This window comes from Macrobrachium rosenbergii, chromosome 13 (assembly GCF_040412425.1).
Source record: "Macrobrachium rosenbergii isolate ZJJX-2024 chromosome 13, ASM4041242v1, whole genome shotgun sequence".
Classification (NCBI taxonomy): domain Eukaryota; kingdom Metazoa; phylum Arthropoda; class Malacostraca; order Decapoda; family Palaemonidae; genus Macrobrachium; species Macrobrachium rosenbergii.
The window spans coordinates 59,671,166-59,698,391 of NC_089753.1; the positions used below are offsets into that span (position 1 = coordinate 59,671,166).

At 38.3% G+C, this 27,226-nt stretch overlaps 2 protein-coding genes across 2 annotated transcripts in view; both read right to left on the reverse strand.

Annotated features, from left to right (window-relative positions):
- The window catches only part of mRpS26 (mitochondrial ribosomal protein S26), a 33,430-nt gene extending 28,248 nt beyond the window's left edge, over positions 1-5,182 (reverse strand). Inside the window, exon 1 of the mRNA XM_067115633.1 lies at positions 5,028-5,182. Within this exon, the coding sequence (XP_066971734.1) occupies positions 5,028-5,128 (101 nt within the window). The 5' untranslated portion in view covers positions 5,129-5,182. The remainder of the gene's footprint in view (positions 1-5,027) is intronic.
- Positions 5,183-17,354: 12,172 nt separating this feature from the next.
- LOC136845361 (PRADC1-like protein) overlaps positions 17,355-27,226 on the reverse strand; it is a 46,950-nt gene continuing 37,078 nt past the window's right edge. The window contains exon 5 of the mRNA XM_067115634.1: positions 17,355-17,659. Coding sequence (XP_066971735.1) covers positions 17,539-17,659 — 121 coding nt within the window. The 3' untranslated portion in view covers positions 17,355-17,538. The remainder of the gene's footprint in view (positions 17,660-27,226) is intronic.

Sequence of the window (27,226 nt, forward strand, 5' to 3'; positions counted from 1 at the left end):
AGTAGGAAGGAAGCAGTCATGCCCTTGTACACGGAGGGCGGGAGCCAAAGAAGGGAAGGGAACTCTTACGTCCCAATCAATGTAGAGGAGCGAAGATATTACGTCCCAATATAATATTTCTGATTGTAAAGGGGAAAACCTTCAGTATCTACATAAAGGCTACTGGAGAGAAGCATTACCGCTCGGTTACGCCCCTTTAAATACGCCCTTGGCCGTCAACCCAAGACACAGCGCAGGGGAACAACGGCTATGCAAGGTTATCACAAATTGTGGGTTTGTGTTAATAAATGTCAAACACTCAAACACACATAATATATACACAAAATACATTAAGATCCCACCGGGATAATAAGAGCTTAATGACAGTCAGGCAAGGAGATCCAAAACCACATCTGCAACACATGACGGCCGAAATCAAACTGGAATGTTTACATCCGGGCAGGTGGGTATTCCCGCCTACCTGGTGGTAGTTACTGCCTAAACACCTTGCTCGAGAGTTTAACGGCCGTTTCCAGCCTACGCTGAAAGTAATTTCTAATGTAAAGGACCGACGGTTTGTATATCGTGTCGGAACAAACCGGTTTTCATTCGGATCTTACTCCAGAACCAATGAAAACAAGTCATTTATTTCATTAGCCTGAAAACAAGTAATTTATTTCATTAGCCTACTAACTTTCTGTTGATTATTTCAAATTTCACCCATGACTGATATGCGGCAAAACGTTTGTAATTCTTATCATTCCCACAATGTATGCTGCGTGTAATGGGTGTGAATTTACACAGCATTAGTGCATCAGGAAACTTGTCAATCAATATGACGAAGCCTATCTTTCTTAAGAAGTCTCAGATTTCTTCCAAGTTCTGTTACTTGCCCGAAGTGTTCTAAGCCCTGTACTTGAAGATCAGGTTAGAGTTTGTGGTGCTGTAATGGTAGTGTTTCTCTCCCAAAATCAAAAATGAAAGGTATGTTATGTGACTTTAAGGGAACTTTTCTTGAAAGAATTCATTTTCCTCCATGGAAGTTAGTTTTATTTATAAGTGAGTGGCTCTCAAAAACATGATGTACATGATATGAAATTGTACCTACATTTTTGAAAAGAGCTCGTCAAATTACAACTTTAAAGGTAAGACAATAACCCCCCCCTCTATAGCTAACACGGCAAAACTGTAACCAGTCAACACCCATAGGTTACGTGGTGTTATTTTTTATTGGCAACTTGTAAAATTTTACCAGCTATTCGATCTTCTGCAAGTGACGTAAGGCTATTTGGTAGCCTACTTTAATCTGTTCATGGTAAACATATTTTTTTGATGTTTTCTTGGCATTTTTAATTATTCCATTCCAGATTTCATCCACAATTAATTTGGGTAGAACTAAGTTATAGGTACACGGCGGGTATTTAGCAAGAAATGGCAGTTTCCTATAGTATTTTGGATGCTTATTAACAATTTAACGTTAATTTTTGGCGGTCGTCTGTAATTAACTTACAATTTACCTTTGAACTCTACCCTACGGTAAGGGGGACCCCGATGGGAATCCGGGGTTTCCATATGCGATCTTCACGAGACAGAGCACTGGTGCGTCTGTCTCGAACGGTTCATATCCCGTCTGGCAAGTGCAGTAACTTGTTAACTATGGGTAACTCCCCGCCCCCTTGCCAGTACTAAACACGGCGAAGGGATGTTCCATTTGGCCGACAACAAACAAATGCACCTACAGTGTCAGAAGCCCTAAAAGTGTTGAAAAAACCAGTTTCCAAGGTACTGCACTTGCCGGACTGGTACTAAACATGGCGAAGGGACATTCCATTTGGCCGACAACAAACAACTGCACCTACAGTGTCAAAGCCCTAAAAGTGTTGAAAAAACCAGTTTCCAAGGTACTGCACTTGCCGGACGGGATACGAACCGTTCGAAACAGACGTAGCCGTGCTCTGTCTTGTGAAGATTGCGTTAGGAAACCCCTTGTTGGATGGACTTCAGGGGACAATTACAGGTTAATTACAGCCGACCGCCAAAGAATAACGCTGAATTGTAAATAAGCAACCAAAATCCTATAAGAAACTGCCATCTCTCGCTAAATACCCGCGGTGTATCTATTACTTAGAAATACCTTAATTTGTTTTCTGAACTTTTCTTACACCGTCAAGTACTCAGTACCTGAGATGCGAGAGGTTTGGAAACTTGACAACGAATGATTTCCGGTTGAAATCTTGAATGGGACGATTGGAAAGAGCAAGAAAACAGTCGAAAAAACATGTCTGTCATGTGGAATTGGAGTTCGGACCGGATACGAACTTTTACCATACTTAGTTGTACCAAAGACCAGATTGCCGTGCCGTTGCCATGGAGTGGTTCCGTGCATGCGCAGGTCATCAGGGAGCCCTATGTTCAAGAAGGGACTGGCTAAGGAAACCTATTATTATAAGAGGGACTCCACTAACCTAACGTACCCTAACCTAACCTAACCTAGAGGCCGTGTTACTTAGCCGCCCCCCAGACCCCCAGTGAAGGAAACTCGGTAAAATTTTATAAGTTGCCAATAAGACTCCAGCCAGCCATTTTTGCACGAAAAACCATTTTGGGTTTTTCATGCAAAAATGATTAGGAAATAATAGGGCAATAGAAGAACCTTAAAATACCAATATAACGTAACCTAAGGGTGTTGACTGGTTACAATTTTGCCGTATTAGCTATGGAGGGGGGTTATTATTACCTTATAAGTCGTAAATTTATTAATTTTTTATTTATCATTTGCGCATACTGTTTATGGGGTTCAAAATAATGAGAACGAAAAGCTCTTTTCAAAAATGTAGGTTACAATTTCATAGCCTATATTGGCAACTTATAAAATAATAACGGAAACTCCCTTTTTACCAGAAGCTCCCTGCAAGACTGCATTTGTGCCACTGCATTGCAGGATGGCCAACATACAATTTCGGAGGTTAATTACAGGTTAATTACGGTCGACCGACAAAAAATAACAGTATATATTCTTAAGCAACAAAAATACTATCGGAAAAATAACAGTATATATTCTTAAGCAACCAAAATACTATCGGAAAAATAACAGTATATATTCTTAAGCAACCAGAATACTATAGAAAAAATAACAGTACATATTCTTAAGCAACCAAAACACTATCGGAAAAATAACAGTACATATTCTTAAGCAACCAAAATACTATAGAAAAAATAACAGTACATATTCTTAAGCAACCAAAATACTATAGAAAAAATAACAGTACATATTCTTAAGCAACCAAAATACTATAGAAAAAATAACAGTACATATTCTTAAGCAACCAAAATACTATAGAAAAAATAACAGTACATATTCTTCAGCAACCAAAATACTATAGAAAAAAGAACAGTACACATTCTTAAGCAACCAAAATACTATAGAAAAATAACAGTATACATTCTTAAGCAACCAAAATACTATAGAAAAAATAACAGTACATATTCTTAAGCAACCAAAATACTAACGGAAAAATAACAGTACATATTCTTAAGCAACCAAAATACTATAGAAAAATAACAGTACATATTCTTAAGCAACCAAAATACTATAGAAAAATAACAGTACATATTCTTAAGCAACCAAAATACTATAGAAAAAATAACAGTACATATTCTTAAGCAACCAAAATACTATAGAAAAAATAACAGTACACATTCTTAAGCAACCAAAATACTATCGGAAAAATAACAGTACATATTCTTAAGCAACCAAAATACTATAGGAAAAATAACAGTATATATTCTTAAGCAACCAAAATACTATCGGAAAAATAACAGTACATATTCTTAAGCAACCAAAATACTATAGAAAAAATAACAGTACACATTCTTAAGCAACCAAAATACTATAGAAAAATAACAGTACATAATCTTAAGCAACCAAAATACTATAGAAAAAATAACAGTACATATTCTTAAGCAAACCAAAATACTATAGAAAAAGAACAGTACATATTCTTAAGCAACCAAAATACTATAGAAAAATAACATAGCAACCAAAATACTATAGAAAAATAACAGTACACATTCTTAAGCAACCAAAATACTATCGGAAAAATAACAGTACATATTCTTAAGCAACCAAAATACTATAGAAAAAATAACAGTACACATTCTTAAGCAACCAAAATACTATCGGAAAAATAACAGTACATATTCTTAAGCAACCAAAATACTATAGAAAAAATAACAGTACACATTCTTAAGCAACCAAAATACTATAGAAAAAATAACAGTACACATTCTTAAGCAACCAAAATACTATAGAAAAAATAACAGTACATATTCTTAAGCAACCAAAATACTATAGAAAAATTAACAGAACACATTCTTAAGCAACCAAAATACTATCGGAAAAAGAACAGTACACATTCTTAAGCAACCAAAATACTATAGAAAAATTAACAGAACACATTCTTAAGCAACCAAAATACTATAGAAAAATAACAGTACATATTCTTAAGCAACCAAAATACTATAGAAAAAAATAACAGTACACATTCTTAAGCAACCAAAATACTATAGAAAAAAATAACAGTACATATTCTTAAGCAACCAAAATACTACCGGAAAAAGAACAGTACATATTCTTAAGCAACCAAAATACTATAGGAAAAATAACAGTACACATTCTTAAGCAACCAAAATACTATACCGGAAAAATAACAGTACATATTCTTAAGCAACCAAAATATAGAAAAATAAAATTCTTAGCAACAAAATACTATCGGAAAAAGAACAGTACATATTCTAAAGCAACCAAAATACTATCGGAAAAAGAACAGTACACATTCTTAAGCAACCAAAATACTATCGGAAAAAGAACAGTATATATTCTTAAGCAACCAAAATACTATCGGAAAAAGAACAGTACACATTCTTAAGCAACCAAAATACTATCGAAGGCATTACCCCAAGACCTGACCTCGAAGAGCACCGGTAGCTCGTTCATGTCACCTCTAAATTACGGCTGCAGAGTCCATTTCCTTTCTATGGCCACCTACCTCACGGACTGACTCCCCAAAAGCGACGGAATGTTCCCCGGGGGGCGCCACAGGACCCTCAAAATTGGGCTGGAAACGCAACTTGCGGCAACGGGATACATCTTCGCTGGGTACGAATGGTAGTAGTAGGGACTCGTTCCCTATGGAACGGCTCCTCGCTCGTTCCCTTTTGCCTGTTGGGGGATAATATGGCATCTCTGTTCCTGCATTTTTGGTCAATTTGCACTTGCAGTTTCTTCTTCGGATAGATCTGTGAGTAGCAGCTGTTGGCATTTGTTTTTCCTTGTATATATTTGTTCCTGATGTTTTCGTAATTCGGGAAATAAAAGCAGGAAATTCAGTTGCTTCTTAACAGCATAACCAAGTCCCTCCTTAATCTCGTCTTGTCGTGTAGTTCCTGCGTGGCTTTTCTGTGATATCATGCCAGGTTTCCTCTCTCATTTTTCCCTAAATTTTCTATAAAACTTCTTCTATGTTACTCTTTTCGTTGTTTTTTTCAGTCTCCGATCATTTCTGTGAACTACTTCCCTTTAACTGAATCATTTTGCTTAAATATAAGTTTAATTCCTTCATTTACTTTTTAATTTGCAGGATCCCGGATGTTTTCTCATTTTCATACCGGTCTAACGTTGTTTCATAGCCTCTAGGAGCTTATCCCCGCCATTGTCGAGGGAATGCTTCAAACAGAGTATATAGCTTTATTCTTCGTATCCTTTGAGTGGCAGAAACCCGTATTTCTAATCTTAATGCGCATTTTCGCTCTACGCCTCTGTTTTGTTTTTCCAGTTCATGCTTCTCTTTTTGATGAGATCATTACTGGCTCTACTGAGCTGGCTGTGATTGTCTTATGTTTTGCCTCGATTTGGGCCATTTTTTCCTTGTCTTCAGAAGCAGTCTTTTGTATTTTATTGGCCGACACACCTGTACATTTTATCAGCTTTACTGATTTTATATACCAATCACTGAATATTCATGTCCTGTTATTATCCTTGTTAATGTTTAGCTCACATTCACTCGCTGTTTCTAGAAGAGTTTTTATGGCTGTTATGGCTGTTACTATTTCTTCCAAAGAATGGCAGGGAACGGTGCCATGATTCTTGATATTTCATTTCTGAATCCCACCGTTGTATTTTGAGCAATCATCTAAGTTACTGGTAAGAAGAATGTGGGTGATCTCTCACACTAAGGCGATTTGTTGCGTCGTTTAAATATCTTTTGCAACTGCATTTATAAGCTTTGTGTGTAGTCTGTATTTTATCATGACCTCAAAAAGTTTCCTTCTATCCACTGAGTCCAAAGCTTTCGGGAAATCTGTGGATGCTTTTAAACGTCGGTGACTCTTGTCAGATTATAGGTGCAACTTTTGATAAGAACCTTTGACTCTTGAGAAGCGTATATATGCAGTATTGCTTCATCGGTTTCTCCAGAAGTTGGTTTACTGTGGAGGTGTTGTCGAATGGTTCGTGATGAAGCTATCGTATCTAAGCGTTTTAACTCTCCCGTTCTTTCTTGTTTGGAGTACTGCAGTCAAGTTTATTTTGCCAACTTTTAATGTTAACTTGTGGCATAGACGGAAAGTGAGTTCATTATGTTTGTTAAGTGAAATTTACTACAACTGCAAACAACCTCTGCACTCTTTACCCGACTTGCTTTTAGGAGAATGGAAGTTACCAGTCTTTTTAAAACTATGATGGGATGGGAAGGGTTCCGTTATGGTGGCAATAACCCTAGCGGGATCTTTCCCATCTTTTTTAAAAAGACTGCTGATTTCACTGTTCTCAAGATTACTACTGTTTTCAGAAGATTAGTTGAACTTGTAAATTTTCCTTTTGTTTGGAGGAATTCCAATATAGGGACCGATTTCAATTACTCTTGTTTTATCTAAGGTTTTGAGAAGTTGCTCTCGAAGCGTCTTTGTCGGTTTGATGAAGAGAATAACCTTGGTGTCTGTAATGCACCCTTGTCAATATCTATCGTCTTGCAGGGTGCCCTTGATGAGGATGCAAAGGAATGCATGATCGGTCCAGATCTGAGTTCAGCCTTTGATCTTGTGAATCACGAAGCATTTATCTACGAGCTAAGATTATTGGGAATTGGTTGGAACTTTTATTAATATCTTTACTTAATTTTCAATGGTCAGAGCCTCAAGAGTCTGTTTTGATGGCCAGTAAAGTTTAAAGAACTGAACATGAATGACTTTGAAAAAACGTTGGGAAAAGTAAGGAACACCTACTGTGAAAATGACTCGTTTTCCATAGGTGATTTAAAAGAGGCAAAAACTTTGATCCGTTGCGGGAGCTATATTTTGATATTGTCAACATGAGTCTAGCAAAGGCATCTTTCTCAAGTAGTGAAAAGCTTGCTTGTATAAAGCAGGCATATAAATGAAAAGGCGATAAAGAAATCTAAGCTTCTATAGACCAATATCGAACCTATCTTACTTATCAAAACTTATAAAAACGGAAGTTCACAAACAAACATGGAAACACTTGTAACAACTCAACATTATACTTGATGATCAGTCAGCGTACAGAAAAAACCGCTAAACGGAGACCACATTGTAAGCAATTATAAATATGGTAGAAATTATAGCAAATGGAAAATATGGCATCCTGGTTATGCCTGACCTAAGTGCAGCATTTGACACAGCTGCCCACAATCTACTGCTTGAAGACCTGAGAGCAGTAAGGCATCGAAGATGACGTACATAAATGGTACAAAAGCTACTTAGAAAACAGGAAGGTTACAGTGGTTATATCAAATGTGAAATCAGAAAAGAAATGCCTAACAAAAGGAGCGCCCCAAGACAGCGTTCTGCGTCCACTGCTATTTGGCATTTACACAATTGAACTATCCAGGATTCTAAATGAGCACAAGGTTAAGTATAAACTATATGCTGTCGAAACGGTAGAAGAGGCCATTAGTAAAACTGGGGCAATAATGAAAGATAAAAAAATGATGTCGGCAAAGACACTGAAACTTAATGAAGACAAAACTGAGTGTTTGCTTTTTGGATCTGACTGTGCACTACAAAAATATGAAGACTTCAAAAGAATAACTACTGGTCCGTCGTCAACAATAAATATTGTGGCAGTAGTGAGGAACTTTATTTTGCAAAATTCAAGTTGTTTTCTTAGCTTTGTACTAGTTAATGGTTTCCTCACAAAGGAGCCTACTGAATTCCTGTTATTGTCAGAGAGAACAATTTGCCCTTCAAATCCTATTTCAGATTGCAAAGCCCAACTTTCTGTGTTCCTTGGCACTTTCAGTGTAAACAGGAGCTTTGGCATTGCTACTCCTTTTCAATGCAGTTTCCATTTTTCACCCTACTGCAACTTTTACTTCTAACTGGATGACTCACGTTTGCCATCTGGTTTACTTTCATCTGAGTCCATTTCAGATGTTTGGAGGCAACCTCTTGAATGACTGATTGCAATACCTTGATATTTTATTTACTACTCTCATTCTTTCAGTGTATTGCAAGTCTTCTATGTCATCTACAGTATACTGTACCACTCACTGAATATCCTGACTTTTTGTTTATATGTATTTGGGACATATGAACTCATAGGTGTTTTTATTTATAAGGATTTTCGTGACTTTTACTATTTCTTCCAAAGAAGGACCCTGATCAGTTCATCATCTGCATAGAATTGTACACAATTCTTAGAATTTTGTTCTTAATTCCCTCCGTTGTATCTTATAGTTATTCAGTAATCAGGTAATTACTAACAGGAAGAATTTGGTTGACCAAACATTTAATTCCTCTTGTTCTATATCACTGAGACAAAGTTGTGTCATTTGTATATATCTTAGCAACTATATTTTATCATTACCTCATTAATGCCAGCGTCACACTTTGGCGATTCAAGACCGCGACTGTCGTAACGACTCAGTTGGTGACCAATCGGCATCAGCCGCAGGCCTCGGGCCTCAAAATAAAGAAAAATCAGCTGATTACGACACCACGGCGTCATACGTAATGAACATTTACAACAGCTGTGCCCATGTTGAGATGAGATTACAAACATGCGTAGTCGTACACGACAATCGCCGATGATTCAGGCCACGCCTACGTTTAACGGTTTCTACAGGACAGCGACATCCATGAAGGCACGCCAATTCATGACAATTTATGCCCGACTTAGTTAGGTCCCATGCCGACAGATGCAATGGCAGTGTCCTGTGTCATCACAATGCCTTGTCGTAATAACCTTGAAAAGATACAAAAAAAATTTACAGTAGTATTATTAGAGAAGAAGAACTTTTTTCTTTTTATTATTGTGTGAACAGTAACAAAAAGGAAAAAAGGGAGCAAAAATACATTACTGGGCATCCCCACTGCGCATGCTGTGGGGATGCCAAGTACATGGCGTACGTCGTACTGGATGGCGCATGTTGACATTGCTAGTTACGTCTGACGTAATCAAATGCCGACGCCGTCCCATCGGTCATGATGACATTACGACACAGTTGCGTCATGCGGCATGACATGGCGACTTTTGGCAGTCGGCATGGCTCGACCGCGTAGGTGTTGTGCAGCCTTGCACATCCGCCATCACTTGGCAGATGTCGCCAAACTCAGTGACCCGGTTACGAATCATGCCAATTTGGTTGTACCTTAGAGTGTAACTGCGTTGTAATGAGCAAATTATGATGGTCACGGTCTTGAATCGCCAAAGTGTGATGCCGGCATAAGTTTTCTTCAATTAACTGAGTCTAAATTTTTCTGAAAATCTGCTGATATTGTGACTAAGGAGTCTTTTGCCTCAATATGTCTTGTATACAATATTCTAGTGGGTAGAAAGTGTCAATCCTTCTTCTTTGTGCAGTAAAACCTGATTACAACTTATGCATTTTTCCTGTGTTTTTAAAGTGCATATCTATTTTTGTCTTCTTGATTTGCATGAACAATATTGATAAAATCTTCTGCAGGGATTTTGCCAAGAAAACTTCTATCTAGTCAGGTTTAGAGATCGAGATCAGTAGAAATAGCAAACGAGTGTATTGAATGACATGGAGAACTTACGCGATGGTTCTGATTCAAAATGATATTGCCTATTTCTTTTGATACGTCTTTTATTGTTGAAGAATACACTATACTTTGCACTTTTGATTAATTAAAGTTATGGAACGAAGAAATTTGCTTACAGTAATGTAGTTAAAAACTTGAAATTTCTGAAAAGGACGCTCTCTGGCAAAGCCAAGTCGAGGCACTCCCCTGCTCATTCTTCTAGCACAGAGTAGATCAGTCATGTTTTTTGTCTTTCCCGGCCGGCCATCTGCTAGATCGACCACGAGGCTTTAGATAATTATAGTAATTGTAATCCAATTTAATCGATGTCCATCTCAGCTACTGAGTTGAACAGTAACGTGTTGCGAAGTGGCACAGCGTTGGTGAGCCCAGTGGGCAAAATTCAAGGCTCGATTAAATAGCGATATCAGTGAAATTGCATCAAACTTAATGTAACTTTTGTGTCTTGATTCAGCCACAACGTGTTCCAGAAATCCATCCTTTGTTCCTCATTCAATTCGCTCTTAAATGCAAGTCAGCTATAGTTCGTATTAACGTAAAGGTGTTGTAAATTTGCATATATTTTCCATAGTAACGTAATTTTAAATAGCTTGGGTATGTGTTTTGTGTTATAGTTTATTTTTGTAATAAAATTTAGAAAATGTACTCATGTTTTGTGTAGCCGCCATCTGTTTGCGCTGGTTCAAAGCCATTGTCCTTTGATTGTGTATCCTCGCCCCAGAACAACGGGCGAGAGCCTTTATTAACTGAGTTATCGTTGGGAGAAATTCTCAACAAATGTGGCCCATTTGTTAGTGCTATTTGTTAAAATATGTCTAAACAAATGATTCTCGGTTTTGTCTCTTTTACAAATGGGATGGGTAGATTGTCGCATACCAGTAAATAAACAAACCTGCCCGAGATGGCAAGACTGTAGTCAGTTGGGCAATAAGATGCTTAACGGGAAGATGTGTGTTTTTTTTACTCCAATTCAAGAAGCAAAGAAAGGTAGAATTAATGTGGAAGTCAAGTTAACGAAAGAGTACCACATAACTAATGAACTTCAAGAGGTTATGGGCCCAGGATAGAGCACCAAAAGTGAATGAACAGTGAAATAAGTATCATAAAAGTGAGGGGGGGGGAACTTAGGAGGAAATCGAATAACATCGAGCACTACGACCTACAAGAGTGCCGTGACGCAGTGAGACACACAAAATGGCGGGCCAAGACAAGGAAAGAAAAAGACTCTGGATGATTGAATTACTCCCATTAGGCTAAGATAACTAGAGCTGCTCTTACCCAGAAAAGATGGTTGGAATGTATTGGCCCAGGATACTCTGAAGATCAAGACGACCGGACGCAGCTACAACTTCAAAGAAACAACGACACACAGTTATATCTGAACAACATCATCGAATGCACCAAAGCAAAAGAATCACGGGGAATTTTGAGAGATATCCACACAAAAATGGACACATTCCAAATAGTTGATGCACTGAAAGAACTGTACAGATGCAGAAAAACTGAAGAAATGATCGAGTCTGGAGTACCACAAAAATTCTGGACTGAAGCCCCTCTTCATGCAAATTACATCAAGAACAGAACGATGTCAACGGCCATAAACGAGGTTCCATTTGTGCTGTGGAATGGGAGAAACCTCGAACGTGACGACCTGAAACTGATCAAAGTGTTTGGCTGTGAAGCTTGGGCTAAGCTGAGGGAGACTCCAAAGCTATGAGCTTTTGTCTACACGGGAGCGTGTCCAAACCAAAACCGATATACAAGTTGTGGAGACATCAACAAACAAATCACGATCGATGCCATTAATGTTGGCTTTTCAAAGAAGAGATTTACCCTTTCAAGATCAAGGCACCAGCTGTGAACAGCAATTCTCTTCTTATCCGACTCTGACACTGACAACGACACCAATTGGAAGAACCTTTCCTCTGACGATGGAACTAACAGTAGAAACCTGGAAAACCATCAAGAAAATCAAGAAGACATTCCTGAAAACCTGGAAAACAATCAAGAAAATCAAGAAGATCAAGGAAATCATCAGGAGAACCATGATGAGGAACCCAATTTGCAGAGGTCCCAAAGGTCGAAGAAACCACAGAAGCGCCAATGTTGCAAGGTCAATACAGATTTCCAGCATTTGCCAAAAGATCCATCGAAGAAGCCCTCAGTTGTCCCGAAAAAAGACAAGCGGGAAGCTGCCACGCTGCAAGAAATGGAAAGATTAGAAAGCATGGACACCTGGAAAATAGTGCAAAGACCAACAGGACATGAAGTGATTGATTGCATGTGGGTATTCTGAAGAAAACACAACGAGTTCGGTGAGGTAATGGTACACAAAGCAAGGCTTGTGGCCAGAGGGCTCTGCCTACACCTGGTGTGGACTATCTCAAGACTTATACCCCTGTAGTGAGAACATCAGGCATTAGACTGCTATTGGCCTTAGCTGCTGAAAATTCATGGTCTGTTGAACAGCTTGATGTAAATTCAGCCTACCTCAACTGTGGACTCAAGGAAATCATGTTTATGGAACAACCAAAGGGATGTGAAATTGCAAACAGAAAACATTTTGTTCGTGAAGTGGAGAAAAGCATCTACAGCTTGCCTCAAAGCGGTAGAAATTGGAATGAAGAACTGAACCAGAAATTAACAAAAATGGTCATGATTTGATCTGCATTTGACCAGTGCATCTACTATAATGAAGCAAAAACAACAATTACTGGAGTTCATGTAGACAATTTCATCATTGTTGGAAATTCAGAAGATGTGACTTATTTCAAGAAAGAATTTAAGAATTATTATGCCATAAAACATCCAGGAGAGGTATCAATATTCTTTCCACTAAATACAGCAGAGAAGATGCATCAACAATTCTGAGCCATCAAAGAGACTACATTCAAGAAGTGCTGATAAATCAAATCCTTGCTGAATCAAAAGAGTTGTCAACTCCATTAGCCCTAAATTTTAGGAAAGAAGACCCAGAAGATGAAAAATGTAGTACAACAGAATACAGAGGAATCGCTGGTAGCTTGTTACACCTTGAACATTGCACTAGGCTTGACATTACTTTTGCCACCGGAGCTTTGTGCCAGGAAAATCAAGAACCTCACAAACAAGATCTGAAGAATGCAAAATGTCCGTTAAGATATCTCAAGGGGACTCAAGATTTAGCCATTTGCTACCAGAAAACTCGAGAACGCCCGACAGTGAGGGTGGATGCAGACCATGCAGATGACCATGCTGGAAGAAAATCCACCACTAGATTTTTAATAATTCTAGGAGGCGGACCAATATCACGGAGAAGCAGGAAGCAGAGAATAACTATGCTCTCAGCAAATGAAACAGAGTACTTAGCATTTTGTGAAGCAACAAGAGAAGTAGTTTATTTCAGAAAACTGCTCTGGGAACCTGGATTCAAGAATTTTGTCAACAAACCAACAGAAATTTTGACAATCAGGGTGCCAGAGCCTTGAGCAAATGACGCTCATTGCTCTGAGAGATCGAAGTACATTGATACATTGACATCCAAAAGCACTTTGTGTCAGAACAAATCAACCTGAGAAAAATCAGCATCAAGTACATTCCATCAACAAGAATTTGGCTCGTCTCCTTACGAAGATCATCCATGCAGAAATGACCCGAACCCATCACCAAGTTGGAACCATACCTGCTGTAAAAGTCCCCCTGATTTAGACAATACCTGACTTGTCACTTATACAAATGTTTTATTATCGTCAAATTTGCAAGTTTATATTTGCCAGTTATTTTTGCGACGTTAATTCGTAGTTTACTTGTTCTGTTACTAATATGCATTGTTTGCATATTATACCAATCATTATTTATTAGTTTCAAGTGCAGCTGTAAACTGTAAATGTCTGACGTCTAATCAAATCATGTTATTACAGCATTGTATTCTCTTGATCATCATATTTTTTGCACTTACATGTCATTTCGTGTACTTAAATATTTGCATTTACTTAATTAAATATTTGAATATTTTCTTGGCTGTAAATTGTCCGTATTTGACATTTAAACAAATAATTGGATTACAGCATTGTATCCTCTTTATCATGTTATTTTTGTTGCTTAAATGTCTTTTGATATACTGTACTTACATGTTTGTATGTATGTAATCGACTGAAATATTTTGTTTGTAATGTCAAAGCAAATTACTTTTTATGTTTTTTCTTTTGAAATAGTTTTTTCTTCTTTACTCTTGTTATAACAACACTCTTCATCAAGGAGAGGTGTTAAAACATTAGTCTAAACATATGATTCTCTCTTTTGCACTTTGTTTAATTTTTAAACTTACTGCCGGGCATCAGCGAATGAGATGGGTAGGTTGCCACATACCAGAATATAAACAAACCTGCCGGAGATGGCGAGGCGAGACTGTATTCAGTTGGACAACAAGATGCTTAAAGAAGATGTGTCTGACTCACGAAGCAAAGAACGGTAGAATTACCGTAGAAGAAGCCGAGTTAACGAAAGAATACCACACACAACTCTAATAAACTTGAAGACTATTGGCCTAAGATCTCATACAATAGAGTATAGTTTCTTTGGTGTGAGAGTTGTTCTAAGATTCGAACCAGCTCTTCTGCAAGTTCCTACTTAATACGGCAAAGACTTTTGCTTGTTCATTTGTGAGCAAAAGCTGTGCATAAAGTTTGAATAGTGTTGGTACTGACACATCTGACCTTGGTACTGAGTTGTCATCTCCTGCAGTTGGTTTTCCACATCTCCAGTGACTGTAACGTATTCCATGGGTTTAATGTGTTAAAATTAGACTAAATAATGTCTTATATGTTCTCACAGTGCATTGTGGAAGAAAATAAGGTATTCACTGTTTTATGTTCATCCTGGATCTCTGCATTATTTCTTCCGTGTTATTTTTATATTATCTGATTCTGTTCCTTTTATTTTTTCATTCTGGTACACCGTCTGCAGAATTTCACAAGATTCGTTACTATCTTTTTCTTAACCTCTTGCTTGTTCTTGTAATATGTGTTAATCCTTTCTCTTTCAGAGGTATTCCTTCCCTAAATATAGCCCCCATCTTTTTCTGTCATTACCTTTCTTTTTTTTATCTTCATATTTTTCAAATAATTCTTATTAGTATCTGTACTTTCTTCTTCTTGTTTGTAATATGCTTTTGTGTCGGAGCCCTTCTCTTTAATTTATTAAGTATCCTTCTTTGCTTATTTTTCCTTATTTCCTTCATTCTGTCTCAATGGACTTTCATCTTTTCTTCTTTAACTGATTCTTCCTCCTGAATTAACTCTCCTTTTTATTTCTTGAATTTAACTTATTTTCTATGTACTGGAAGTATCCCTTTGTGGACCCGTCCATTACTTCCAGATATTTGATTTCACGTTTTCTTCTTTCTCAGTTTTGTTTTAAATTTACATTGGCCCTTTAAGGGGGTGGTGATCAGATAAGTCATACTCATCACATTCAGTCATTACCTTATGCTAATAGTTTTATATATTCCTTTTTGGATAAGAAAAGGCTACAGTGCTCCTTTGATCTCCTCTGGGAGAACTGAACATCAGGAGTGTTTACGTATCCGGGCTTGATAGGATGCACTGGTTATGAATGAAGATTAAGGCGACAAGAGAATCCCTATTATGTTTAATGACAAGGTCCATAAGGTGGTCCTAAGACCGACCATGCGTATGGGCTAGAAGCGGCCTACTGAAGAAAATAGAACAAAATAAGGTAGACATGGCAGAGATTAAAGATGGACGAATTAAGCGATGATAACAGAAAGGATAAGAAATTGGTTCATCAGGGATCAGCAAAAGTCACTGAACTCTCAGAGAAACCCTGAGTCAAGACTGAGATGGTTTGGGTACCTGATGAGGAGGGGGAGATGGTGAGCAACAGGTTGCAGGAGAAATGGAAATGTAAATGCAAAGGACATGAAGGAGAGGAATGTCTAAAAAAACAAAGTCACAGACATGAGAATATAAGGTAGAAGCACCTAGACATATACTATGAATCATAGATTCACAGTAAATGACCAAATATTTTCCTTTACTACAAATTGGAAATGAGTGCCTGTTCTATCTCTGCAGTAAATAAGCAACACTGTCAAGAAAGAAAAGTTTACAGTCATGCCTCTGAACAAGGAGCAGAGGGTAGGTCCAACCCAACACCATTTTCTAACCCCTGACTCACCCCAAGAAAAACGCTGGGAAAGACTCTTTCTGACCAACATCATGTTCAAAATTTTGGGTTTGTATATCAAATAATATCAAACACACACTATATATACACAAACACAACACAAAGATCATACCGGGAAAAAAAGAGGGACAATCAGGCAGAGAGATCAGAAAACCATCTGCACAGCATGATGTACAGTGAGCAAGTTGGAATGTTTGGAAGTATCCTGTGTGAGGGCAGCCTTCCTACTGGACAGTAGTTACTGCCTAACCACCTTGTTCAAGAGTTTAACAGCCGTTTCCAGCTTCGCTGTGAGTAATTACTAATGTAAAGGACCGATGGTTTGTATATCGTGTAGGAACAAACTTAGATTCGAACCAGTGGAAAAAGAGATTTCCTTGTTCAAGAGCTCTCTTACCTATGAAATGCCTTCAGTACAGAATATAAACATTCTATAGTGAAGTCCTGTGACTGATCTGCTTCCGCAGGAAACACTAAATGGCAATGAGCTGGTTTTAAGAGTGAAAAAAAGTTTGACTCAGAGGCAAAAGAAGATAAACTCAGCAGTGTTGAGCATCAAAACACACTACAATAGGCATGGTAATTAATCATTAAAAGTATAAGTTAAGATAATTCCTTATAGTTCTTGAAGCTTACAAATTACTGTAAGGACTGTACAATGTTTGTTTCAAGAATGGACATAAAATTTCAAAAATGTATTTGCAAAAATATAAAAAACTGAATCTAGTCTTACATAAGGAATGTTTCTAACATCAATATCCACACTTCTGTACACTGGGTAATGTAACGAGTTCCTTGTCATGATTTGGCATAATTCAGCACAGGACATGAAAAAGCAAACACGTGGTGAACAATCATTATGGGAAACTAGTTTCTTTGAAATTTGGTAAATGGCAACATGTTCGCATTGTGCATTAAGTTTCATGCATAGTACATTCCTCCGATGCAAAAAAAAATGACTCCCATGTATTCAACTCCGAGGAAAAATCTAAATTTCAAAACAACCTTAAACATACCAAGATGAAATCTTTATATGAAAAAAAAGATCAGTGTTGGTATTCAAAGAAGGACAATTAAAAATGAAAAGGTAAAATTAAACGTGCAAAGCAGTAAAAACAAACTTTATGTACACAAAAAATCATTTTACATTCAAGAAAATTACAGGCACTTCATCTTGAGCAACACCGTGGAGGGAATAATTTGCACTCTACTGCGCAAGGAAAGCAACAGTATGCACGTGATTTCTTAACATCTAAAACAGGTTTTTTGGTAATCCTTAGTTTCCGAGCGTCACCAAACGATCCAGGGTGGCTGATTCAACTTGTGAATAGGAACTGTTGTTAGATTTACAGGGATATTGATGATAGCAGCATCTTCATTTGCAAGCATGAGGGTTCTTGCAATGATGTATCTGAAAGAGCAACGAAAAATTGTAATATATAATACTGTAACAGTATTCCAGTTATTAATATCTTTAGTAGGACATGTGTACCATAAACTTTATCACCATTCTTGCAGTTACTGAGGCTTTAAGAACTCTTCTGAAACCATTCTGCCTAACTGAATGGTTGAAAGCAGGTCTATACCTTGAGCATATACTTCTCAGATTTAAATGCTCTTCTCCCTAAAGGGTCAACTACCCATTCTCAGCAAGTGTTTTGGGGTGACTTAATATAAAAATAAATGATCTAGGGTCACAAGAGCAAAGGTCATCAACACTTTAAAATAAATGAGTGCAATTGCTTATATTTTTTACAAACAAACATACACCATCATAAAATATAACTGTAAAATTACGAAACGGTAACAAATATGGATCTCAAATGCAAACACATATAATTCATACAAGCTCCACAGATGGTATAGAGTTACTAAATAAATGTCATTACAAAAACACTACAAGAAAGCGCCCAGCTTCTGCTATAAACTTCAAATGCCACTGTGGTTAAAGCTTGCTCTCTCTCGTGGTTGCAATAACTGGCATCATAATACCAAAGGTCATTCATACCAATGTCATTAATATTTATTAAGAAATCATCAGCCTAAAATAAATGTGGAATTAAACAAATAATTTTTAAAAAATTACCATGATAACCAGCTTCTAATCCTGTACACCTTACAAATATCACTTAATTGGTAATAAAACAGGTTTTTTGGTAAAGATCCTTAGTACCATAAGCCTCATACAGGAATCAAGACTGGGGCATTCAACTATCAAGTGTCTAGTAATCAGGGGAACCAATTAGACATTACAATATGGTTAGTTTCCGTCAGTCATTAAAAATTCAATTTAACTAAGAGTTCCCAATAAGGAGTCAGCAGAGAATAGTCTGAAAGAGCAATATCTCCAAAGATTATAGCACTCATTATCTCTTATCTTGATCTATGAAGTTCCAACAGTATTCACAGTTATTGATATCTTTAGTCATTAAATAAAAAAAGGCTCTGTTCTTGGATTTAATTCATCTGTAGCTTCCTTCCTAACCTGTCTGGTTCAGTTACTGAGGCTCCATGTGCTGGAGCTCATTCTGAAACCATTCTACAACTCTATGTTTGATAAGATTAGGCCATTATACAATTTCTAAAGCTTGAAAAAATGCTCTTCATCACTAAAAATGGTAAATTACCCTCCCCATTTCATGAAATTTTTTTTGGGGTGACTTAATATAAAAATAAATGATCTAGGGTCATGGAAGAGCAAAGGTCATCAACACTTTAAAATAAATAAAGTGCAATTGCTAAAATATTTCTTAACAAACAAACATACAGAATCATAATTTATAAGTTTAAAACAAGAAAACGGTAAAAAATATGGATTTTAAATTTTATCACACAAATTCATTAAGTCATGAAAGATGGTATACAGTAATCTGAATAAATGTCATTACAAAAACACTACATGAAATGGGTGAATTTTCTGAATAATTCAAATGCCAGATATGGTTCAAGAGAAATCTCTCTCGTGAGTTGCAATAACTGTGATCATAATGGCAAAAGGGTCATTCTGGAAGTTACCAATGTCATTAATATTTATTAAGAAATCATCAGCCTAAAATAAATGGCTTTAAAATTGAACAAAAATGAAAACAAAAATTAACAGGAAAACCAAAATTTATTACTGCAAAACATTGCAAATATCACTGGCAAATTATAATATCCTTTCGAGGACCTTGGTAGAGATGGCCCGCCCACTTCATTAAGCCCTTATACAGGAATAGAAAAGATTTTGATGTGATATAACTATCTTTCCATTTCTTTTGGAAAATGTTAATTATTACAATATGGTTAGTTTCTTTCAGAATTAAAAATTTCAATTTAAAAAAGAGTTATATATATTAAGGAAGTCAGCAAGAAACAAAATTATTGTCACCTTGTAAATATCTCCAAGAAGATATAGCACTCATTATCTCTTATTTTGATTGAATGAAAAACAAATGTTACAAGCCATATATCATAGAGGCCATTTGATATCTTGACTGAATCATTAAATATAAAAAATGATTACTGTTCTTGGATTTAATTCATCTGTAGCTTCCTTCCTAACCTGTCTGGTTATTCATCAGAAAACGCCTCCATGTGCTGGAGCTCAGCATGACTGAACTGATCAACTCGGAAGATGTTTGATAAATTGGCAGAATAATAAAAATTCTAAAGTTTTTTGAAAAAAATCTCTGCAACTAAAAATGCAGTATTTTACACTCCCAATTGATAATAAGGTTTTTCAGGATTTTTGACGATTTTCGACAGATTTTTGGAAGGTTTACCTCATATAAAACTAGTAACATAACCCCCCTGGAAACTGGGGACTGCCTGTATTTGAATCACAAGACACCATAAAATATGTTGATGGCAGTAGGTGAAAACCCTCTAAAAACAGGATTAGAACTTGCTTTCGAACTGGTTGTCCCTGAAACATCAAATATTAGAAATCATATAAAACAATGCAAAAGTAAAATAAACTATAATGATTCTAAGATTTTACTATCCAGCCAACATGAACACCACCTCCCTATTCGTGAATCGTCAGTGATCAAGAAGCTTGTTCCCTCTTTGAACAATTATTCCTCGTCCATGCCCCTGTATTTAGCCTAAACCACACCCCACCTTATGTTTATGGTTTTTTTCATACCGCATCTGAACATCAAGGAATAAGGTCTGTTAGCTGAAATATTCTAGTTCTTTCTCTTTTTTAATAATTTTATTTTAGGTTTGCCTTTTGCACTGATGTTTTACTTTATCATTATTTATTTGTACATATGTTCTAACTTTTCCTGCTGTATTTGAATATTTTACTTTGTATTTTTAGCCCTGATGATGAGACAAGGATCTCGAAACGTACGCCGTGATGAATAAAGGAAAACCACCTACAATGCTGTCTGCTTTAGTGCCTTCTTACGTATTTTGCTGAGGAATAGCCTCACTCTCACACCAATGTACAGGCAGTCCCCGGTTTACGACAGGGGTACCGATTTTACACCGCTTCGTAAACGGAAAATCGTTGTAAACCGAAAAATCGTCGAGAATCATCAAAAATCATTAGAAAACCTTACTTTTAATGCTCTGGGTGTATTGAAAAACGATGTAAACTGCATTTTTAGAGTTTTTCATAAAAAAAACTCCAAATTTTGATTATTCTGCCATTTTGGAGCCATATTTCTTCTGTCAGATAGGCATACAATGCGTCGTAACCCCAGAACATGCATCTTAAACCAGGAAATTATTTCTGATGAATATATTTGAAAATTGTAACCTCAGAAAGTCAACCTCAGAACGTCATTAAACTGGAGACTGCCTGTTGCCGGACCCGTCAGTAAACTGGGGACTGCCTGTATATATATATATATATATATATATATATATATATATATATATATATATATATATATATATATATATATATATATATATATATATATATATATATATATATATATATATATATATATATATATATATATATATATATATATATATATATACTGTATATGTGTGTGTATGTATATACATAAGATTAGTGTAAGGAGCTGACAACTACCTCATGCGTCAGAACAGAGGCCTTGGAACCTCTTTAAATAACACAGCAGGGAAGATTCTTGCAGGTTTCTAAAGACCAGGATGGGAGGGACCCTGGGGGCAATGGGGATGCAGAAATGGAGTGTGGCTATTGTGCCCTGTTAAGCTCACTCCTTCTGGTAATGAATGACCTCCCCTGCAACCACTACCCTGTGAATGAAGGCTAAACTGCTCTGAGGCTGCAGAGCTTTTGTGTCTCGTTGGAGTCCTAGCCAACTAAAAACCCCAGACGAGCTTCTGTGTCGTTCACTGTGGAACCTCCTACCCGTGGTGTCTGCTGGTGTGTCCATTATGGCCATGCCTTGGGGATTTTCATGGTTGGAGGAGAAGCAGTCAAGTGATAAGATTCTGGCTGTTTACTCCTGGCAAAAAGTCATTTGCTTAGGCAAATTGTGTTGCTCAGTTGGGAGCTGCGACACGTTTGGGATCGTCTAACAACAGGGAGACTATATATTAGTGTGGCAGCGAAAAAGGCATCCTGACGACGAACTATGAAAACTGTCCATGGATAAGTGGATGCAGCCACTGCGGCAGTACTCAACCACCCCCTTTTTTCCTTTTCAGCTGGTCACATTAGAAAGAATATTGAATTAAAAGCTCATATAGAAATACTGAAAAGATGACACAAACAGAGATGACCCAAGAAAAGTTCAAACTAAAGCACACATGCGCCAAATGCAGTGTAAACGAGTGGTGCGTAGGCTACAAAGAGGATTGCGCATCAAAGCCAGGTAGTCTCAGCGTCTGTCTCTCCTGTCAACAAGACCAGGAGATAGCTAAGCTGAGGAGGGAATCAGATGCAGTATCAAAGGAACTAAAGGAGCTGACAAACGATAAACTTGAAGGCAAGAGAAGAGAGACAGGATGGAATAGGAAATTGGAGACCCGAGAAGAGAAGTGATAGATCTTAAGAGAGAGAAACAGGGAATGAACAACGACATAGCAGAAAATGGAAAGAGTATAGTGGAAATTACAACACAATTAGTCAAGAAACAGAAACGAGCACCAGGCTAGGTACACGGAAAGAAACTCACGAGCAAGAAAATGATGAATTCAAGAGAGCTGTTGGCAGAAGAGTGATAGCCGCCGGAAAACATTACTGTCTCCCAAAAGGAATAAACACATCAAATAGATTTGCTTTGCTCTTAGAATTAGAAGAGGAAACAACCTTAACAGGAGGCTCTTTGGTAAAAGAACAGGGGTCAAATTTTGTGGCGAAAAACAAAAATGTGAGAAAAGTTCATTCTTACCCAGGTGCAGGAACAAAGACGATAACCGAGGTAGTGAAGAAAATCAAAGTGAAGAGCAGAAAGAACGCAATCACGGTGCAGGGAGGAGGAAAACGACTATTTCTAAAAGATGGAAGAACTGGCCCGACAGAGGGTCTTGTAGCTGACCTGAGGAATGATGTAGAAAACATCTGTGATAAAAGTGATAACTGCATTCTTGTAGGACTTCTGCCCAGAACCAATGTAAGCCACTACTCCCTCAGCAAGGCGACTGGAATCAATGACAGACTGGAGTGAATATCCCAAGAAAAAGTGGTAGGTTTTTAAACTTTTGGGACAAATTTGTAGGGAACAAAAAACTATATAAGAGAGATGGAACTCACTTGAATTTGGAAGGGCAAAATTACTAGGAAACCTTAACGAAAACCTCTTGAAACACCTCAGTGAACTGAACATTCAAGGGGGAAGTCAGGAAGCTCCCACAGTTTGGTTAGTAATAGCACTGGATAAAACAGTGAAAATAAGGAAAACATAAAGCCACGGAGGACAAAAAGAGAAGATAGAAAAGTCCCTCAGAGTGGCGCAGTTTAATGCACAGTCTATTCGTAACAAAGTAGACCTCTTCAAAGCACTGATAACGAGTGAAGAATTAGACATAATACGCATCACAGAAACATGGATAAAGAGGCAACGAGAGACTTTGTAGGAGAGTACCAAATAGCAGGATATAAACTGTTCAAAAAAGATAGACCCAATAAAAAGGGTGGGGCGTTATGTTATATGTCAAGGACCAGCTCAGTCCGATAGAGTGTAAAACAAAAATCACACAAGAAGTAATGGGCACCAATATAAGCAGTTTAGGGAAGACGCTAACTCTAATACTAATGTACAGACCTCCCCACCAACCACAAAATGTCCGACAAACAGCTGCATGCACTTCTAGGAAAAGAAATAAACAAACTCAGCATAATAATGGGAGATTTCAATGCAGCAGTACTGGGACACTATGGCCTCCACATCAAACTTAGAGGGAAAGAGACTTTTAGAATTTGTCAAAAATGAATTCCTCCACCAGTGTTGACAAATCTACTACAGGAAACAGCATACTAGACATCTTCCTATCAACAGAAGATAACCTAGTGTCTGACCTTTCAGTAGGTGCAAATCTAGGCAAAAGCAACCATAAAATGATTACAGTTCATATTAATATTCTCCATAAAAAAGAACAGAAGATCCTAAAGAGATTAGACTGCCATTAAGACCTAAAAAAAACTAAAGAAGACTGTAAGAAATCTTGAGTACAACAAGAACACAGACATAGATAAGTACTGGGAATCCTTTCTTGAAGAATACACAGAAAAACGCTCCAGATGTATACCATTCAATCAAATACTAACAAACGGCAACCCTCAGCCGAAGTGGTTCAACAGAGAAATTAAAAATAAAATAAGATAAAGAGATAGATTGCACAAATCAATGAATCCACACCCAACACCAGCTCTTCGTTGAGCTGTGGGCTGGCACTCGCCAGGCCCGAGTTTGAGTCCCCGGCCGGCTGATGAAGAGTTAGAGGAATTTATTTCTGGTGACAGAAATTCATTTCTCGCTATAATGCGGTTCGGATTCGACAATAAGCTGTAGGTCCCGTTGCTAATTAACCAACTGGTTCTTAGCCACGTAAAATAAGTCTAATCCTTGAGACTGCCCTAGGAGAGCTGTTAATCAGCTCAGTGGTCTGGTAAAACTAAAACGAGAGGCAAGAATACAGAACTCTGTAGAATGGTGGACAAATTAGTAAGAAATGCAAAAATAAATGAGGATAAGAGAGTTGCATCAGTTTATAAGGAGAACCCAAAAGAATTCCTTGTGCATGTTAATAGTAGGAAGCCAATAAAAAAATAGCACAGGTCCCTTAGGAGACAATAGAGGAAACCTAGTGAACTCAGATTTTGAATAAGTTATTTACTAGTGATTTTCACAATTGAAGACACTACCTCAATCCTTAAACCAGCTATTAAATATAAAGGGGCAGAACAGCTTGACAAAATAATATTTACAGAAGAAGACGTTAAAAACAAAATTGAAAAACTAAACAAGTTCAAATCTCCTGGCCCAGATGGGATTCATACGAGAGAAATTAAAGTTAAAAGAGGAGATAGTTCCCCACCTATATAAACTCTACAAAAACTGCAGAACAACGAAAGGCACCGAAAGGATGGAAACTAGGTAATGTGTTCCCAGTTTACAAAAAGGTCGAAGAGAAGAGCCAGGAAATTATAGACCAATCTGTCTAACGTCAGTCCCTTGCAAGATTTTTTAGCCCACAACTGCAGATCAAATTGTTGTTAAACAGTCCACACGGCTTCAGACAAAACAGATCCTGCCTATCAAACCTCTTGGTGTTTTTTCATAACATGCTTGGTATTTAGGACAGTAGTAGAGGAATGGACATACTCTACTTAGATTTCCAAAAGGCCTTTGATCAAGTTCCACACAAGAAACTAATGACAAAAGTTAGAGCTTTAGGAATTGTAGGAGAAATAGCAGACTGGATCAAAGACTGGTTAACTAATAGAAAACAGAGTCGTAATAAATGGTGAAGAATCAGAATGGGCAGAGGTGACAAGTGGAGTTCCTCAGGGTTCTGTCCTTGGCCCACTCTTGTTTTTGATTTACATTAATGACACTGATGCAGGCTTGACTAGCAGGATAGCCAAATTTGCAGATGACACCAAACTAGGCGTAAATGCAGCAGACCCAGATACAGTGGAAAGTTTAAGAAATGATCTGAGGAAAATAGGAGAGTGGTCAAAAAGATGGCAAATGCCTTTTAAGTTGGATAAATGTAAAGTATTACAAATAGGAACAAACAACCCTCATCCAACTACAAGCTGCTTGGGAATGACATAAATAGTGTAAAACAAGAAGAGGACCTTGGAATCATTATTACCAAGGACTTAAAATCAACAAAACGGTGCATAAAAGCTGAAAAGAAGGCACAGAAACTAGTGGGATACATAAAGAGGCAGTTCAAATACAGAGACAAGGAAATGGTGCTGCAGCTCTACACATCCACAGTTAGACCTCAACTTGATTATGCAGTATAGTTTTGATCACCAACACTAAGAAAAGGACATACATAGACTAGAAGGGGTACATGCAAGAGCCACAAAGTTAATTCCATCCATCAGGCAAATAGGTTACCAAAGATGACTAGAGAGCCTGAACATGCATGGCTTAGAAACGACGATTGCGAGGACAACTAATAGGAACATTCAAAATACTGAAAGCCATAACAAAAGAAGACAGTAACCTCTTCACATAAAACGAAACCCAGACGAGAAATAATGGATGGAAACTAGAACTGAAGAGATACAACACATCTCATTGTGGGAACTTGTTCACATACAAGATATGTGACACATGGAATAAACTGCACCAGAAGCTGTCAACAGCAACAGTGTGGAAGAGTTTAAAAGAAAGCTAGACAAAATCATTAGAACACGGTGAATGAACAGTTAAACCTGCTCCTAGAGATAAGTGAGCACATGATGTCTCCTCAGATGGACTAGTAAGTCTCTGAGACATCCTAATCCTTGTAACTCCTGGTTCTACAGGATCAACAGGGCAATTCAGGGTAGCAGGCCTAACGGATGAGGTGTTGAAGGCAGACATCGCCATCAACGCCCTCCTGGAGGAGATATGCAAGCAGATCACCCCGTGGTTAATGACGACGTCGAGCCCTGCCACCTTCCAGGAGTTAGAAGCCACTCTCATCGAGACCTGCTCCCTGCTGGTCTCCGAGAGAGCTGCCCGCGCCCTCGACCTCGCACTCAACCCCCGGCAGGAGGGAAACCTCTTGGAAACCTGGACCTCCTCCTCCTCCCCAAGACTGACAGTAGCAGCAGGCCAAAGAAATCAGCCTGTCGAGGGAGATCTTCCTGCGGCAGCTACTGCCAGAGGTCCGTGGGCAGGTCACAGATGCATACACCCTGCCGGTCGAGGACCTGGTCAGGATGGCGCAGCAGCTGATGGAAACACAGGAGCGGGCGCCCACGGCGGTACAGCGGGCCTCCAGCCGGAGGACCCCACCACGGAGGCTGTCAACGTCGTCGAACAGAAGAGGCCATCCCACCAGCAGAAGAAGGAGGGGCCGGGGCTTTGCTATTACCACCGGAGGTTCGGGAGAGCTGCCCGGAGATGCGAAGCCCCTGCCTTTTCTTCCCTTCAAAAAACGGGGGAGGCGGTGGCCACCCACACAGGCCGCCTTGGCAGCAGCAACTGAAACACCCAGGGGCCCCGCACCAGTAGGTTTTTACGTCGGCAACATCATCTCCGGCAGGATGATGTTGGTCGACACTGGAGCCATGCAGCCAGTGTTCCCGCCTTCAAGAGAGGACTGCAGACGTCCGCCGGACCCGACTGCCTCCCTGACAGCCGCCAACGGGTCCCCCATCCTCTCCTACGGCGCCAAGCTCCTGTTGATCTCCATCCTTGGCCAGAGATACAAGTGGAAATTCATCGTCGCAGACGTTAGGACCCCACTCCTGGGGGCGGACTTCCTCGCCCACTTTGGACTGGCAGTCGATGTCGGCCACAATGTCTGCTGGACACCTAGTCCTGCCAGTCCCTGCCCTTGTCGCCAGGCCCCAGGGAGCCCGCCATCTGTTCCGTCA